Source organism: Lolium rigidum, chromosome 3 (assembly GCF_022539505.1).
Source record: "Lolium rigidum isolate FL_2022 chromosome 3, APGP_CSIRO_Lrig_0.1, whole genome shotgun sequence".
Lineage (NCBI taxonomy): Eukaryota > Viridiplantae > Streptophyta > Magnoliopsida > Poales > Poaceae > Lolium > Lolium rigidum.
In genome coordinates this window covers 108,874,009-108,892,655 of record NC_061510.1, presented here as the reverse complement: position 1 = coordinate 108,892,655, position 18,647 = coordinate 108,874,009, and the positions used below count along the sequence as shown (strand labels likewise).

At 50.5% G+C, this 18,647-nt stretch overlaps 1 protein-coding gene across 1 annotated transcript; it reads left to right on the top strand.

The window, feature by feature from the left end:
- The first annotated feature begins 9,850 nt into the window (after positions 1 to 9,850).
- Positions 9,851 to 11,988, top strand: LOC124697973 (protein IN2-1 homolog A-like). Its single transcript, XM_047230501.1, has 9 exons — positions 9,851 to 9,911; positions 10,010 to 10,084; positions 10,214 to 10,274; positions 10,409 to 10,498; positions 10,623 to 10,721; positions 10,833 to 10,941; positions 11,271 to 11,347; positions 11,442 to 11,630; positions 11,770 to 11,988. Exons 1-9 carry the CDS (start codon positions 9,883 to 9,885, stop codon positions 11,776 to 11,778), a joined length of 738 nt encoding a protein of 245 aa, XP_047086457.1. The 5' UTR covers positions 9,851 to 9,882; the 3' UTR covers positions 11,779 to 11,988.
- The last annotated feature ends 6,659 nt before the right edge of the window (positions 11,989 to 18,647 follow it).

Here is an 18,647-nt window from a genome sequence, read left to right as displayed (position 1 = left end):
GGGATTATGACAAATAATTAAATAAAATACGATTTGCATTACAATAAAAGGTAAACTGCTGCATACAGTCGATGGGTCATTCTATTATTGAACTAAATTTTCTCTCTTTTGTGTGACCCTAAATTTCTAAGACTAGTCATAGTGGAAAGTGTGACCCAAAATTTCTAAGACTAGTCATAGTGGAAAGTAACATAGAGTAGTAACACGGTGCATGTTACTACTCTATGTTACTACATCCATAGTGAATAGTTACTTATATGTGGTATCATGCATGTTATATTTATTATATTGTAGACTCATCTTGTCATGAGAAGTGTGATGTTATGGTAACATAGCTAGTTACCACCTCACTCTCTTTCTTCATTTATTGTCATACCATGTCAACAAAATGCCTTTGGGTAGCTATGTTTACTCCCACTATGATTAGTCTAAGAGCATCTCCAGCCACGTTCCCTAAAGCGTTCCCCAAATGAATTTAGGGCGCGTCGGACAAAAAATCGTTCCCAACCGCGCGCCCCAAAGCCTCTTTCCGTCCAGCGCGGCCTAATACGGTGTCCGGCGCCCCGAGCACGTTCCCTCTACATAGGGGACGCTCCGGGCACACCGGACAGGCGAGGAGTGGCGGGACCGACATGTCAGCGGCACATTGAAGTTTAACCTAACCATCGCCTACCTCGCGACGGAAGTTATTGGCGTGCAGCGAGGGTGCAGTTCCCACAGAAGCACGAGGAGACATTGAAGTTTAACCTAACCGTCGCCTACCTCGCGACGGAAGTTATTGGCGCGCAGCGACGGTGCAGTTCCCGCAGAGGCGCAACGAAGCGTCTCGTCACGCCTAGCTCTGTGTGTCGGTGTTAATGAGCGCCACCGCTCCCCCGCCTCCCTCCGGCCTATAAAAAGGGGCGCTCTCTCATCGTCCCTCACACACAAATCCTATCGCCTCTCTCCCCAACCCTATCCACTACCATCTCAAGAGTCGACGCCATGGCTGGTAGAGGCAGAGACCGAGGCCGCGGCCATTGTCGTGGTCGTGGCCGTGGCGGAGCTGCACGCTCGCCATCGCCTGCGACGCCGTCGTCTGCGACGCCATCGTCTTCATCGTCGGACCTGCAGGAGGAGGAGCAGTAAGTGATGTTCGAGTTCGTCTTCATCCTCAAGGGCGACCCACTCGGCATCCAGAGGCTGTCGGACAAGTTCTCCGACTTTGTCACCGACAACGAGCCGGCCGCGCTGCTTCTGCGGGAGGTTGGCTGCGACTACTGCCGGTGACCGGTGGACATGCTCTTCGACGGGCGCAACAAGATGTACCTCCACACCGGCTGGAAAAAGTTCGCGCGCTACCACGACCTCGAAGCCGGCTGTGCGCTCACGTTCTCCTATCTTAGTGAGGCCGATATGAGCGTCAAGGTGCTCGACGAGACGCGCTGCCGCCGGTAGTACCACAATGACACCGATGAGGAGGACGACTGAGTGTTGTTTCTTGGCAGCGAAAATAGGCACGAAGGTTTCTGGATGTTCTTCCTCGAAAGGACCAATAGGGCTATCATCATCAGCTGGATTTTTCAGTTTGGGTGACTGGGAGTGCCTGGGAGTGTTCTTTCTTGGCAGTGAACATACGAAATCTGCGATGCCAATACTAGTTAGGTTTCGTTATTTTGTAATGTTTTAATTTATGTCAATCATGGTTCAAACTATGTATTAGTTTGTGAAAACCATGTTCGAAACTATGTCTTAGAGCATCTCCAGCCGCGTCCCCCAAAGCGTCTCCCAAACCGCGCCAGATTGAGCGTTTGGGGGACGTGTTTTGTTCGTACCGCGTTTGGGGGACGTCGCTCCCCAGTCGCGTCCCCCAAACAAAATTTTAGAAATTTTAAACTTAACGAGATTCGATTAGATTCGTCCAAACTTACATAGATTCGAACGAAATTTGACTAAATTTAAACTAAACCTAATCTAGAAGTACTTGCGGCGGCCGGAGGCGTCGTAGTACTGGTGGAAGTTGTACATGTCGTCGGGGACGACCTCCTGCTTGACGCGCTCGTCGACGGGCTCGTCGACGGGCTCGTCCTTCACCAAGCCGGTTGGTCCTGCCTCGCTGTCGTCAGTGAGGTCCACCAGCGGCTTGCTGGAGTCGCGGATGGACATGGCGATCGCCGCATCGAGGTCGCCCCTCTAGGCGTCCTTGTCGCCATGGACGCCAAGAACGCCGCCCGCAGCCCTAGGCAGTCCTCGGGGTCGTCGCTGCTGGCGATGAGCCGCTGCTGCCGCTCGTACTCCGCCAGCAGCGCCGCCTGCGACGTTTCCTCTGGCTCCTCCTTCACCTCCGGCTTCGGGATGAGGAGGGCGCCGCCGCGCCTCCCTTGCTGCCGCCGGCTGTCGCTGCCGCTGCCGCCACACCTCGTGTTGACGGGCGTCGCCGGCTCCTCCTTCACCTCCCGTTTGGGGACGGTGTAGGGCGCCGACCGGTACGACGAGGACGGCGTTGATCGCGCCGGTCCTGAGGAAGAAGAGTGCGAGGAGGACGAGTACGTCGTGCCGCGGATGACGTTCTCGAGGGTGCACCCCGGAACGCCCCAGAACAGGGCGCGGCTGTCCTTGTTCCAGCTGTTGGGGCCGCCGACGAGCCCGTCGGTGCTGTACATCTCGATGTCGTACTTCGCCTTGAAGTACGTCGTCCACCAGGCGTCGTTGTTGTTGGCCGCCCACGTCGGATCCAACCGCTCCTCGGCGGTGAGTTGAGCCCGCCGGGCCTTGATGGCGTCCCTCCATTGCTCCGTGCCCGGCTTCGGCGGCGGCGGGACGCCAATGCCGTTCATGGCCATCTTCCAGCCGCCACAGCTTGGCAGCCGCATGTCCGGCGGGACTGTATACCGGGCGTGGTACATCGTCCACGCCTCCGGCACGGTGAGGCTGCCGCGGCCGAAGCCGTTCGCCGCGGCGATCTTGCGGGAGGACGAGCTCGACATTTTTGGAGCGGCGAGGAGAAGATCTGGAAGGGGGGAGGCGGCGGCGAAGAGAAGGTTTGTGAGCGGTGAGAACTGCAGTAAGTCACCAAAGATCATTGCCATTACGACATGCTTGCATGAAGAATGCACTTAGAAATATTAGAAGTACCATTGACCATCCTGCAAATGTTGCATATATTCTGTTTGTGTTCTCGCACAATAGGAATCTGATGCAAAATCCAGACCTTTCTTGTTTGCCTAAATTGGTTTACTTTAGGATGAACATCTTCCAACCTGAGGAAGGATTGCCCACTTCGCATCTCATATGAGCAACTGAAGCTCCTTCCTGCTTGTTACTGTACTCAATAATCCAATTTGAAGAAAATACCTCACGACTACGAAATTTCTATTGAAGATCATTTGCTGCTACCAAAAGGCAGAGACTAAGAAGATCATCCATAGAAATAGGCATGGCATGCCACAGGAACAGCAATCACCATGGGGGATAAATTTGGGGAAAAGGATATCGGCGGCCTCACCTGGTTGCGGACGACGCAGCGCGGGGGCACATTGGCCCCGAGCGTGAGGATGGTGCTGGAGCACTCGAGTCCCGGGTAGAGGGAGGCGTAGGGCGGCGGCGGGTACTTGCCCTGCCGCTGGATTGTGTCGGCGCGGTTGACCTTGGCGGCGGCCAGCTAGAAGAGAACCTTGCCGTCCCCGCCACCTCCGCGGACAAATTTTGGACCTTTGGGTTTGGAGGTCGACGCGGTGGGGGAGCGCAGACCTTGCTTTCAAATCCAGTGCATAGAGGTGGCGCACGGCCTCCCTGTCGAGGCGAAGACGCCGGCACAAGTTGGGAACGCCGGCGCACGGCCTCCCTGTTGCTTCTATCTCCTCTTCTCGGAAGGAAAGTCCACATGCCTCTCCCGACCCCTCCCCAACCCCTCCTCTCCCGACCCCTCCCCAACCCTAACCGCCGCCGCCGCCGGTAGCGCCGCCGGGGCAAAGACCCACGGGGCGTGGCGGCGGCGGGGGCCTTTCCTCGCCGGCGTGGGGGACGGCGGACGGGCTCTCCCTTCCTCGACGCTCGCGGCGGCGGACGACGCGGATGGTGATGGGGCGGCGGCGGCTCTTGCGCTGCGGTCCCCCTCCCCTCCCGTAGGCTTCCATCCGCAGCACACCGGCAGGGGCTGGTGGTGGGCGGCGGCCAGACCCTCGGTCTGCGCCATGCCCTCCCCCCACCTCTAGTCAGTCGTGGAGGCGATCTCGGGCTTCTTCCGCGTCACAAGGGCGCCCGGGGCAGCAGCCTTGGGTTCGACGGAGGAGGTGGCTCTCTTCTGCGTCGGAGAGGGTCGGCCTGCGGTTGGTGGTGGTGGATCTTTTGATCTATCACCGCGATCCGGCGGTGAGATGGAGGAGCATGGAAGCCGACGATGGTGTCGCCGGTGGAGGGCTGGATTGGCCAGCCCGGGATGGTCGCCGACGTGGGGGTCCGACCTGTATAAAGGCGGCGGTCCTAGGGCCTCTCTTGCGTGAAGAGGAGGACCTACCGGAGGCCCGGACTCGTGATCTGGCCGGAGGGTTGAGTTCCGGAAGGCTCAGCTCGGCGAATGTAACGGTGCTTTGCCCGGAGTTTGTCTGGATCGGAGGTATTCGTTCGTGCGCACCCATGCTTTTATTCCGACCGATTGGTTCTGGAGGGAGCGGCGCGAAGCTCTTTTTCTGTGTTGACATCAAGTGACTATTGATCCATGATGAAAGTCGGAAGAAGAGAATTTCATGAAGGCCGGAGGGGTGGACTAGCTAAGGGAGGTTCAAGTCTCCACGCTGTTGAGAGACTGGCTTGGTGTTCCGGGCTTCACATCAGCGGTATGAAAGTGGGGGCGACAACACAGGTGAAGCGCGGAGTCCTACCTTTCGGGGTGAAAACCCAAGGTCCGGCCTTAACTGGTTGTGCTCGGCAATGGCCTTGGTGGAGCCATTGTTTTGAGAGCGGGGACTATCTTCGTGGTGAAAACCTAAGATCTTTGATCGGGCGACGATGGTGTTTGAGCACCTGTTCCCTTCTTGGAGGCGTCGTTTTTGCGCAGTCCGTAATTCGGGTGTTGTCTTGGCGGTGGATGTACTTGCTGTTGTTAGGCCCGAGATACCGTAGCGGGACTTTTGTTTCTTAGTTTTCTTTTCCTTTTTTTGGCTGTGTGCATCCGTAGTGCCATTAGGGTGGTGCGTTGTTGCAGAGGCTGGGTGTAATTGGTATCTTCTTGATATTAATATATTCCCTTTATCGAAAAAATGTCCTCTTCTCGGCATCGTTGGGGAGCTACGGTGGATCCGTCAAAAAAAAGTCGAATTTTTTGATCCACCTAATGGAGGCTGCAGAGCTGCGGGAGGGGGCGATGGTGGATGCAGGAGAGGAGCCCGTCGCGGGAGAGCGCGTTGAACCGGTCCTCGACGCGACGTGGTGGCCAGCGACAGAGCGGCGGCGTGGTGGCCAGCGAGAGAGAGCGGCGGGAGACGCTGCGGACAGGGACACGAAGACGGTGGAGAGGAGAGACTCACGTGCTTGTCGGGAATTGGGAGGGTCTTTTTGAAAAAACGTCCGTGTGACAGTTTCCGTGGGCGGAGGGAGTATTAGTTTGTGGAATGTTTCTTCTCTCTATTGAAATAAAAATAAAAAAAAACAAAAAAGAGAATATTTTAATGTTTAGAGGCGGCGTTTGTGGGACGCGGGTGGAGAGCGACGTGCTCCAAACACAACACAAACGAAATACGTCCCCCAAATCAATCGATCCGAGCCGTTTGGGGACGCTCGTGGAGTGCTCTAAAGTATTTGACCGCACCCAAGCTATCTATTGAACTAATGCATCGATGGGCATTCTATTATTGAACTAAATTTTCTCTGTTTCAAGCAGCTCCATCGATGGAGTAGTTGCTATAGTTAGCCTGCAATCATTAACGCATCGATGCTTACATTACCCAAGCTATCCAACGTATGCCCTGAACGAACATGCATAACCGCTGACTGCATAGCTCATTAGCTCGGCCGCTGACCCTGTAGGTCCGCCGCTGCTGGTCCGTGCCTTCGGGGTTCGGATCCCCTGGAGTTGGCCACAACTCCACCGGGTGAAGTTGGATAAATCTCAGCCCTCCTTTTCTATCTATGGGGCCTACCCATGGCGCCTTACCCCAATGTCATCGTTTCCCAACCTGATAAGTTTGGTCCTTGAAGATTGTGACCTTGGGTACAACCTACGAACTCTCTGGCTTTTTCTGCGCTCCACTCCTGCAATCAGCAGGCTTGTTCTCAATAACTGCAGGGTACGGACGTCTCTTCCTACGCAAGCAGACTTGTAAAAAATGCTAGAATAGGGATTAGTTATATACTGCATTTTTCAAAGTGTCTATAGTGATATTTGTTGTTGCCTTTTCTCTCTGTTGCGTTAATTTTTCTTATAACAATCTAGTTCATCCATTTTCAACTCCACTAGCTAGCCAGTAAAACTACTCATAGTGAAGAGTAACATAGAGTAATATAATATAATGCATATGACATTAGTCTATGTTACTACCTTAATAGTGCATAGTAACATAGATGTACTATCATATATGAGTGCATTAGTTAGCTTGTAGAATCATTTTGTTTTGAAAAGCGTGATGTCACAGTAACATAGCCTCTTCATCTAATTTTATGTCACGTCATCAAAATGCCTAGTTGGCAATGCATATAGTTGAACGTTACTATCTTAGTTACTTCCATTATGAACTATCTAATAGATACTCCCCGTAGTATGTTCGTGCAATTAACACCCTTATTTTGTGTGTGCATAGACGGGAGAGTATTCACTCTATCGTTCTTGGGCGAGGAATCAAACAAAAAATTCGGAGACCACTGCAATGGTACCCCACCTGCAGTTGGTGCGAACCATACTGGAGACACTAGGGTTCCCTCCATGGTGAAAAATAAGCTACCATCGACTACCGACATTAAGGACAGAAGAAATTAGACCTGATTTGTCCTTTTCTAAGTTTCTTTACTATCATTAGAGTTCTTCTTGTCAGGTGAGTGATTAAGTTTCACTAAATTCCATGACCTTGTCACATAGATAGGGCATCAAGAATGTTTTGGTTCATTTCAGTAGTCATCCATCATGGAGTGACACAGTTCACTGAGTATATGCAATATGAATGCCATGCTACCCCACTGTCTTTGGAAAATCGTCTTCTACCATTATTCAAGCGATGGAATATGTTAGCAACATGTAGAAAATCAAAATGGTGAGTCCAAGAAGGAAAAAAAAACGGCCCAACATAATAGATGAGACAACCACTTGCCTTGGGTAAGTTTTTCATACACAGCAACCTGAGATCAATATATCTAGGTGGAGAGCTAGAGCAGTAGTATGATACGTGTTCGCACATGATCCACATGACATGACACGGGGGATGCTCATAGAAGCGCGATACACAAGACAATCTGACGAGCGCTTTTGAAGACCTGAAATTCCGCTCACCTAGGACATACAACCACTATGGGCTTTCCTGGATTGGTCCGCCCGTCCCTAGGACCCCATGATCTCCATGCTCTCCAACTCAAAGAAGACCGAATAATGAGAAGCACAAAGCTAGGACAAGAGAAATGGTATGTAGATTGATTTTGTGATTATTTAATTGGCCATGACCTTTACGTATATGAGAGTCAAGTGGATCATTCTTAGATTCACATGTCCAATTTGGATGGGCAGGTCCGGGGGCTCTCATTTCCCCCTCCAGTTCTCTCTCATTTCCCCCTCTAGTTTCTCTCTCATTTCCCCCTCCAGTTTCTCTCTCAGTTCCCCTGTACTCCCCCAGCGGCTATGCTGTCCGGCGTGGATATGGGAGGACGAAGCGGGTTGCACATAGTAGGTTTAGTGTCTTCGGCTGGATGCCGGTAGTGGGCTTTATGCCCTTAGTTTGGAGTTCAACACCAGTTTCATTTGGCCAGATCTGGTGCTTTTCGGGATGGAAGGCTCTTGCTGCAGTGCTACATCGGTTGGAGCCGAGGGCGGCCAGAGTTTCTTCCATCTGGAGCTCCATAAATAAGGCTATGGTCTTCTTGCTCTTGCTCTGGAGTTTTGTCTCTATTAATCTTCTCTTGGCCGGCCATGGTGGTGAGGGGGAGAAGAAAAGCAGAGCGATGTTCTGTGAAGCTGGAGGAAGGCTTGCGGGCTTATTCCTTCTGGTGCTGCCGCTCGGTACTGGTTAGCTGTCCTTGAGACTCTCCGACAAGCTCCTGAGGTGGGAGGTTGGTGGAGGTGTTGCAGAGGACGGAAGCCCCTTCAATAAGGGCGGTTTTGGCCATCTCTTGATCTTATGGCGTCGTGCAGCGAAGCTTTTTTCGGTCGGCCAAGGCGGCGAGGGGAAGAAGAAGAGCAAAGTTGCGCCCTTCAGATCTGGAGTTTGGCGGGGACGTGGCTTAGGTGCAGCTACATCTAGGAGTGACTTCTCGACGGTGAGCTCGCCGTCGACTTTCATGGCTGAAGGGCAGCTGCTCCCCCCTTGTTGCTGGTGACTGATTGCCAGCGAAAGGTTCAAAACCTCCAGGCCGATGTGCCATGTCGGAGGCCCTCAACACCCGGCGCGGTTTGCTCCCGCCGTTTCGCCCCAAGTGGCTTGCTCCCCGGCGGCGTTGCGGTTGTCCGTGCCTGGCTGAAGCTCGGTGGAGATGGAGCAGGATCCGATTGCATTGTTCAAGTTAGATCTAGGGTCCTCTTAGCAATTTGTCAGGACTTATCTGTAATTTTCTTTATTTGTATGGTCCTTGTAATATGTAACTCCACCGACAGTTATTAATGCACCTCTCAGTCCTTCGGGACTGTTTCCCATTCAAAAAAAAAAGATGGGCAGGTCCGAATCTTCCATATGTCGGCAAAACTGTCAGGACTAAAATCTGGTATGACCATCCGGACCCTTTTTGAGGTTAAACGGGTCGAGGTGACTCTGTAAAGGAAAGTTATTCATCTTGAATATGCGTTTTTTTTTCATATTGAGAACTTTCCCATCCGGGGTCATCTTGACGACTCGTTTTAACTCAGACATGAGAATCAACTAAATTGTAGTCCCCTCCTTAGCTATTAGATCTGTGTTGTGATTCGCCTAACCTATAAGTTGCATGTGAGCCATAACTGATATTTTTTCCAATTGCGCATGTGTTGCAACTGAGAAAAATGTCCACAGGATGCAAAGTAGATATTCACACAGTACATAACAATGATCCATGAGATTAAGAAAAATTCAGGTACCATAAATTGACTGAGCACTAGGCGCGCCCTCTTCATAACAACTACTACCTATGTTCTTCTTTAATCGACGTGGAATACAAGCTAGTTAGTAGAGCATATCTTCATATCTGGCGTCAATTAAACACGAACGGAGGGAGTATTCCTCAAAAAGGAAACCCTGTTTTCACTTAATTTATTCATTCCTAGAAATAAAAATGGAACTGTGGCAAGGAACAAACGTTCCACTACAATCCGCTTTGCTTGTGAAAGATGATCCAATCAGTTACGTCATAAAGTGACAACACTGAGAACAATCATTCTATACCACCTGGAGCAGCCGGGCTGCTGCTGAAGATCATATATGACCCAATCAGTTACGTCACCCCGTCAACATCGGATAGAAGCAGACATCAAAAGTCTAACCAAACTGGCTCGATTGGGACCGAATGACCCGATCGGCGCTAGTAGAGTGATTAGCCCGAAGCAGAGACCCTCCATCATCTAAGATAAAGTAATGGATCCACTCGCCAACTTGGCTCCCATCTCTCTGCGACGCTGACGCATAAATACTCGGGACAACTCGCTCGCCGGTCACCACCGCAACGCATCAGATGTTCAGATCACTCAGAGTTATAACCAGCGCATCTTGTCACATCCCTGTCCTAGCTAATTACGCCGGAATGGCCGCAGCTGCAGCACCATTCAGGAGGTGAGTGATTACTTTGATTAGTTAGGCACCTCTATACATCGTTTTAGTACTACATGGATTATTGAGACGGTTGGAACTGGTGTGTGCGTGTGTTGCAGCTTCACTAAAGAAGTGCTCCCGCCTGCACTGGGCGCCGTCTCCGAGCCCCCTCCCCTCTTCGATGGCACCACCAGGTAATTACCTGCTACTCGCTACTACTACTAGTAATCTTCATTTCAGCATTTCCTTTGGGATTTCGGATTCAATTCATGAGCTACTTTACTAACCATCGATTGATCAATCTGTTTCTTTGCGATGTGAAGGCTCTATGTTTGTTACATCTGCCCATTTGCTCAGCGCGCTTGGGTTACCCGGAACTGCAAGGTACTACTAATCAGTATACCTGAAATCAGCTTTAGCTACTTGCCGATCCCAACTCGGCCCATCTATCATCGCTGAACCTGTCGTTGTTTAGCTGAAAGAAATACCTGAAACATGCTTCCTTATTTTTTGTGCAGGGTTTGCAGGACGAGATCAAGCTAGTCGCCATTAATCTGGAGGACAAACCTGCCTGGTACAAGGACAAGGTCTACCATCCACAGGGCACGGTAAAGAACGGACTCCAGTTCATCCATCATCTGTTCATCCAGTTCCTTCCTATTCTCACGCGCTACCTCCAATCCGTGCTCTCCGTTGACAATTTTTACACTTCGCCGTTGACGTTTTGGATAGGTCCCTTCCCTGGAGCACAATGGCAAAGTCACGGGAGAAAGCTTGGATTTGATCAGGTACATCGACAGCAATTTCCAGGGCCCGGCGCTGCTTCCTCAAGTAAGACTGAAGAGCATAAACCCAACGACCATTCACCATCAGGAACAGTTATTTCGGTTAATGCTTCAGTCTTCTTACAGTCTTTGGATGTGTCGATGGCCACTTTGCCAGGACCCTGCTAAAAGGGAGTTTGGTGATGAGCTGATTGCGTATGCTGACGCGTTTACCAAAGCACTCTACGCGCCCTTGATCTCGAGAGTAGACATGTCAGATGAGGCCGGTAAGAACAGTTGGCTAGCTATTCCCTCCGTTTTTTTAGCATTCTAGGTTTAGTCGAAATCAAACTTTATCAAGTTTGATTAGTAATATAGAAAAAAATCAACATCCATAAAACCAAAGGTATATAATATAAAAATATAGTTCATGTCAATTCTAATATTATAGATGTTATATTGCATATGTTGATATTTTTTTCTAAATATTTAGCTAAACTTTATAAAGTTTGACAATACAAGCTAATTGTGAACGGAAGGAGTAGCAGTTTTCTAGATCAGAGGAATATCGCGTTGGATTAACTGATACTGATCAAGCTTACACTTTGTTTGTCAGTTGCTGCTCTAGACAAGATCGAAGCTGCCCTGTCCAAGTTCAGTGACGGCCCGTTCTTCCTTGGCCAATTTAGCTTGGTATGCTAATCTACTCCATCCAATGTGTTTAGTTTTAATTCCGCAGAAAAGTGTGTAGTAAATAATTTCTTTAATTCGATCGCATAATTTGTAGGCGGATATTGCTTACGTGACGGTTTTGGAGAGGCTTCAGATATACTATTCTCACGTCAGGAACTACGAGATCGCCAAAGGCAGGCCCAACCTTGACAAATTCATAGAGGAGATGAACAAGATTGAAGCGTATAAGCAGACCAAAAACCAACCGCTAATATTGCTTGATTGTGCGAAGAGGCATCTCAAGGCAAATACATTTTTCCTAATCAAAGTCTAAGATCTTGTCCTGTTTTTTTTTCTTAATACGTTTTGTACTTCCAAAAATAGATATCGCAGATTTGTCTATAATATTGTTTGACACTGTCTTTCTTGCTGTGGGCTTTCAGATTGCTTAAGAATTGGAGATGTTGCCATCTGCCAAGAATAACGGGAGTCGATGCCATGGAATGATGGCTTCTGAATAGACGAAGGCTCAAGTCTCATCATGAGTTGGCTTGATTGTCATAGCAAAGAGTTGTAGTATATGCTTCCTTCCTAATGAACGACGCCATGTTGTAGCCTGCATATCATACGATAATAATTTACTATCTTATTCCATTCCAAAACATTGCATCGACATGGAGAGTCTCCGAAGTATAATCGTTCACAGCACACACACACTCAGGTTCATAGTAGTGGAAATAAAATTTAAATACACGATTCTTCTGAAATATTTTCCATGAAACAGTGTAGCTATATTGCCGCTATTTGACCATTCTCAGCAGAAAAAAAGCATATGAGTGCAGATTTATTTTTGCCCTTTATGAGCTATACCGCCCTTCCATCTACCGTGAGACCGTGCTTTCAGATTCACAATTTTACCTTTTGACACTATGCAACAATATTGAACTCTATAATCAGGGGTGGAGTCATTTTTAAGTTATTTTACTCTGACTCACATGATGTGAGACATCTCCATTTCTATACATCTAGAGGCTAACCACGCCCCTGGGTTGCACGCGTGTGCTGCTCCGGGGCAATCGACTCTTCCACCTAAAAACCAGATCACCAGCCCTCCTTGGCCGCCGCTGGCGGCACCGGTGGCGGCGCCCTGGACGCTGAAGGCGGCGAGGGTGAGGATGGCGTCCTCCTGGTTCTCCTCTTCGCGCGAAGAGGTGGAGTATATGGGAGACGCTAGACTTGGCGCCGAATCCGGCGTGGCGGCGGGAAGCGGTGGTCGAGAGGCGGCCTGGGGCGCGGTGAACGGCGGCGCGGGCAGCGGCTGTCTGGGTCCGTGGGCCGAAGGGTTGCGACTGTTTTGCCCCCGCCATGGCCGTCACTTCCCTATGTGGTCGTCGATCTACTCCGACACAGTACCGTTTGTTGTCGTGCGGGTGTGGTGGCCAGAGTCCTCCATGATCTGCTGGCTTTTGCCGATGGATCAGGCGTACAATGATGGCCGGATGCGTTGGGGCTCGGCTTGAATAAAAGCGGCGGTCCTAGGGTTCCTCTCGCGCCAAGATGAAGATCCGCTTGATTCCTTTCCTTCGAGATCTGGTGGGAGTGTCGAGTTTTGGAAGGCTCCGCCAGTGAATTCCCCCTAGTGCGCCGTATGCCTGGAGATAGTTGGATCGGATGGGATTCGTTCCTACGCACCCATGTCTTTTCCCGACCATTTGGTATAGAGGGAGTGGCACGAAGCTCTTCTATCTATTGCCATCAGGAGACATGTTGGTCCGTGTTGAAGTCAGAGGCGGAGAATGTCATGGAAGACGGTAATTGAGGACTAGTAATGGTGGTTCGAGTCTTTGCAGCGATGTGGAATTGGCTTTGTGTTTCAGGTTTCGTAGTAGCGGTATGCAACTGGGGCGACATCATTGATGAAGTTCAAAGTATTACCTTTTAGAGTAAAAATTCAAGGTATGCCCTTAATTGGTTGTGCATGACAATGCCTTATTGAAGGCATTGTTTTGAGAGTGGAGACTATCTTCAGTGTGAAAACCTAAGATCCTCGATCGGACGACGACGCATGTGCAATGTTTCCTTCTTGGAGGCGTCACTTATGGAGAACCTGGATTTTAGGTGTTGTCTTGGTGGTGTGTGTGCTGTTGCTGCACAAAACGGTGGTGCCATTAGGGTACTGCACGTGGAAAGGCTAGATGTAATTGGTATCTTGGCGATATCAATATATTTCTTTTATCAAAAAAATTTAGAGGCTAACCGAAAGCGAATTCCCGCTGGCCAATATAATATAACCATCTAAAGATGTAATTGATGCATCCCATGTGCCACCCACATAAATCAGATTCTCCTGGCCGTAGATCTTGCCTCTAACGAATCCAAGCCGTTCGTTTTTTACCGCGGCAGTATAAAAGGGCAGCCTAGAAAACCCTATTTGCGGGCCCCCAATCTCTTCGTGACACTCGTCCTCCATATTGCCTCGCGTCGCTCATGCCCCCTCTCCTTCCTAATGTTCTCCTTCCCCCATCGTGAAACTAAGCAACGTTTGCCCGTGTACATGACGCCATGGAGGTCGCCGGTGGCAGACGAAAGCCCAACGGCATGGACCGGCTGATCAACTGTAATATCCCAGGATTCGAGACGATTGCGGGTTAGAATTAGAAAAGGGTTATGCATTGCATCGCGAACTAGGGAAAATTTCACGCTTAATTGCATAAAACCTAAGAGGTAACAAGTTTCTCTTCTGACACTAGCTAGGGTTAGGGTTTCGAAAGTGCGACAAACTTGGACATGATCTCTTCTGAATTAGGGTTTTGAGAAGAGATGGAACATTTGTAATTCACATACTTAAGTTGCATGATTGAGTTGAAACAAGTTTGAGTTGAAATTAAAACTTAAACAACACTAAGATAATTCATAATTCAAACAATTATTAAATTCAACAAAGATATTATAATATGGCAATGTAAATAAGAAAAGAATACAAATAATTTATGAAAATCTCAATAGAGAAAACTTGAGCTTTATTGATCATCACACACAATTTACATTGTCTTTACAATATTCAAATGAATTACTGTTATCACCAGAATTTGACCGAGTCAGAGGTGGGCCGCAATCAAGATGGACTTGAAGATATATATATATAGAAGAAAGACGTGAATCGGCCTTACATGCGAAGTTTGGGCTAGTTTGCCCTTGTATCTGTAACATATTAGGTTATGTGTCGATTAGGAGTTAGAGTTTTACCCGTGCACCGGTTAGGTGCACGCTTGAATTAGAAAGTCCCTTGGACTATAAATATGTATCTAGGGTTTATGAAATAAACAACAACCAACGTTCAACACAAACAAATCTCGGCGCATCGCCAACTCCTTCGTCTCGAGGGTTTCTCCGGTAGCACCATGCTGCCTAGATCGCATCTTGCGATCTAGGCAGCACAAGCCTGCCCACGTTGTTCATGCGTTGCTCATGCTGAAGCCTTTTTGATGGCGAGCAACGTAGTTATCTTAGATGTGTTAGGGTTAGCATTATTCTTCGTATCATATGCTGTCGTAGTGCAACCCTTATACATCTAGCCGCCCTTACACCTGTCCTAGGTGTAGGGGCGGCACCCCGCTTGATCATAGTTTAGTAGATCCGATCCGTTACGGTTGCTCCTTGTTCATCAAGGATTAGTTTAACATCCACAATAGTTAGGCCTTACAAAGGGTTGGAGGATCCAGCGGCGTGTAGGGTGGAGTTTGCTAGCCCTAGACAGGACGTTCCGGGGATCAACCTCGTGTTGGTTTTTAGGCCCTGTCTAGGATCGGCTTACGGTCACCGTACGCGAGCGCGAGGCCCAATCGTGAGTAGGATGATCCGATTATGCGGTGAAAACCCTAAATCGTCGTAGATCGTGTTAACTTTATCTTGATCAAGCAGGACCACCATATATTCGGACACCTTGTACGAATCATGGGTGGATCGGCTCTTTGAGCCGATTCACAGGATAACCTGAGAGCCGATCGAGGCTCGTATTTAACGTTTACGTGTATGCCATGCAGGAAACTAAGCGAGGCATCATCCAACACCTTCCCGACCGGGTATAGGTCAGTGGCACGCCCTTGCGATAGCATCGGACGTGTGACCGGGGAGGCTTTGCGGGCCGTCGCTTCGAGGGACTGGGGCTAGCCGCAGCCCTAGTTGTTCCCGGCTCTACTGTGTTGCCAGTCACTGCCCGCCGGTGGGTTTCTGACGCCAACACATTCTGGCACGCCCGGTGGGACAATCTTCGACATCCACCGCATCGCCATCTACATCCGAGATGGCGGAAAGCACTCCGGTCAAGTATGAGGATCTGACCGACGAGCTCAAGAAGAAGCATGACGAGATCAAGGCGGTCCTCGAGCCGAACTCATCGGCTCTTTCCACGTAACTCCGCTCCCATGGCGTCGAGTGGAAGGGGTTCTCACCTGAAGGCGCACTCGATGGAGTGGACCTGTCCGCCTCGTCGAAGAACGCACCAGGTCGTTGCGTCAGGAGATCAACTACCTGGTGGCTCATTCGCTGCACCGCCACTCTGAGAGCCTGGTAAACACTTTGGAGCGTGTCGCTCCGCGCGTGGTCCAGAAATCATGAGCCATCGGTATTCTCCGTCGGGACCAGCTCTAGGGACTTACAAAGGAGAGATGCCACTCCAGTCCCATCCTCCGCTGCCGTTCGCATGGGCAGCACCCGAAGTGCCGAACTCATCGGCATACGTCGTCTACAAGATTGGTGGTGATCCTAGTGACTACCAATTCCTACCCGAGGCGCCCAAGGAGATCCCGCACGGATACGCGTGCGCATACGCACTGATCGCAATACCTGGGCACTCTCGAACCAGGTTGCAACAGAGAGGGCCTCTGAACAGCGGGAGGAACGTCGGGAGCCGATCTTGAGAAGCAAACGTGGTTAGCTAAGTACGCCACTCCGACAAACCTCCGCAGCCCAGCTCCCTGCAGCTGGCTTAGAACCGGAAAAGCAAGCATGGCTGGTCAAGTATGCCACCCCAGCGAATCTTCGGGGTTCGACACCTTCAGCCATCACCGCGGATCAGATTTGTACAATTCGAAAGATCGGTTCGGCATGATGCCGAAAAGGAAGACGTTCGGCTATACCAAGCCGTACCCCAACGACTACGAATTGATCCCGCTACCACCCAAATATCGGCTCCCGGACTTCACAAAGTTTAGTGGATCGAGATGGTTCCAGCTCCATCGAGCATGTGAGCCGATATTTGGCACAGCTGGGCACGATCTCGCATCGGATGAGTTGCGTGGTGAGGTTATTCGCACGATCCCTCACAGGATCGACTTTCGGGTGGTACACATCGCTGCCACCGAACTCCATCCGGACTTGGAAGCAGTTGGAAGAGCAGTTCCATGAACAGTATCACTCAGAGGCTTCCGAGGCTGGCATTGCCGATCTAGCACAAGTACGACAAAAGCGCGGGGGACAGAGTGTCGAGTACATCCAGCCGCTTCAGGACCATTAGGAACCGATGCTTTTCGGTTCACGTAAGTGAAAAAGAAGCAATCGAGTTGGCGGTGGTGGGTCTCTCATCATCGATCAAGGACGTGGCCTCCCAAGCAGACTACCCTTCATTGGTGCACATGGTGCAGAAGCTGTCAGCATATGAACAGCGCCACCCAGATGTTTACCAGGACAAATTCAAGTGTGCGGTGACACTGGTTGAGGCAGACGAGGATGAAGGTGCTTCGGGAGATCGAGAGGTAGCAGTGGCTGAATGGACTCGCGCGGCAGGCCCCGTGTCCTGCAAATGGGTAAAGCCACAAGGCCCTCCAAAAGGGTTCGACTTCGACGTGACCAAAACTGAGCAGATTTTCGATCTCTTACTCACGGAGAAGCATATAAAGGTACCCGAAGGCCACAAGATCCCCACGGTGCAAGAGCTGAACGGAAAGCCATACCGCAAGTGGCATAACACGTTCACCCACACCACCAACGACCGCAGGGTGTGGCGGCAGCATCCAAATGGCGATAGAAAATGGACGGCTAATTTTCAACTCCGCACGCCATGAAAGTCGACACACACCCCTTCCCCGCCGTGAACATGGTGGAGTATACTTACCATGGAGGGTGCCATCCAGATCTCTCGTGCAATATCAACATGGTAGGGCTTGGGAACCACTCTGGTAAGGACGGAGATAAGGGCAGCTGCTCTCATAGCAAAGATACAGAGGAAGCCGCTCCACGCGATCGGCTTCGCCAAGACGGCAAGCGCTACGTCACAGAGGGAGAAGTGAAGAACATAAGATATCAGCGACCTCTCTCTGATCACCTCCTCAACAAGTATGTGAGTCGGTATGACCAACGCCGGCGATACGGCGATGATGATGAAAGAGATCGTCTGGCCAGAGAAGCCAGAAGACATCGTCGGCACGATCGCGATGAGGAGGAGCACGAGCGCCGTACCAAGGAAAAGTCAGGGGAGCGAGACGACGTGGATAGGCACTGGGACTGCCCCTTCTTCAGACACTGCTGGGATTCAGGAATGAGCCGATTGCCCACCATCGGCAATTGCCCAGAATGCAACTAGAAGAAGAAGGGGACAGCCAACGTGTCCGTGTTCAAGCGCCTAGGGCCTCTCCCGCCACAAAGCAAACGTGCTGAGTCCCCTCGGTTAGAAGATCTCAAGGATTCAGAAGACGAGGGGGAAGAAGAAGACAGGTACCACCGGCCAAGGTGGTGCCCTGATGGGCTCAGCCGTTCCCAGAAGCGCAGGGTTCAGCGATTGCGCGGCCTGGAGGAAGCCGAAAGGCTATACTTGCATACACTGAGGAAGGCACGACCTGATCTGGCTGCGAAAGTTCAGCGAACCCTGGATGAAGAGGGTCGTCCACGGAAAATGGAGTGGCGCCCAAGCAAAGGAAAGCCGATGATGAAACATCGGCTGGCACAAACATGGTGCTCGTCCTTCCGACGAAGCTTAGTGCTCCACGGTTACACGATGCACTCGAGGTGGACGACAGCAAGCGCACCAACATGATAAAGTCAGAGATTGGGCTGGTTTTATCCACTGGCCTAACCATGTAGCTGGAGCAAATCAATGAGCAAACGTGGCGAGGCTGATCCTTGTGATCGGCCCCAAAAATTTATGGAGGAACATTACAAAACCTTCATCGAGCAAGCAACGTGGAGGCCGATTCCAGCAATCGGCCAAAATTATCCTCACCATCCATTCTGCCTGGGTTCAGCATTTAATCCAATAGGGGATACCTGAAGAGCCGATACCATCAATTCTCTTGACGGAATCGGCTCGGGGGCACCTAGGTGGATG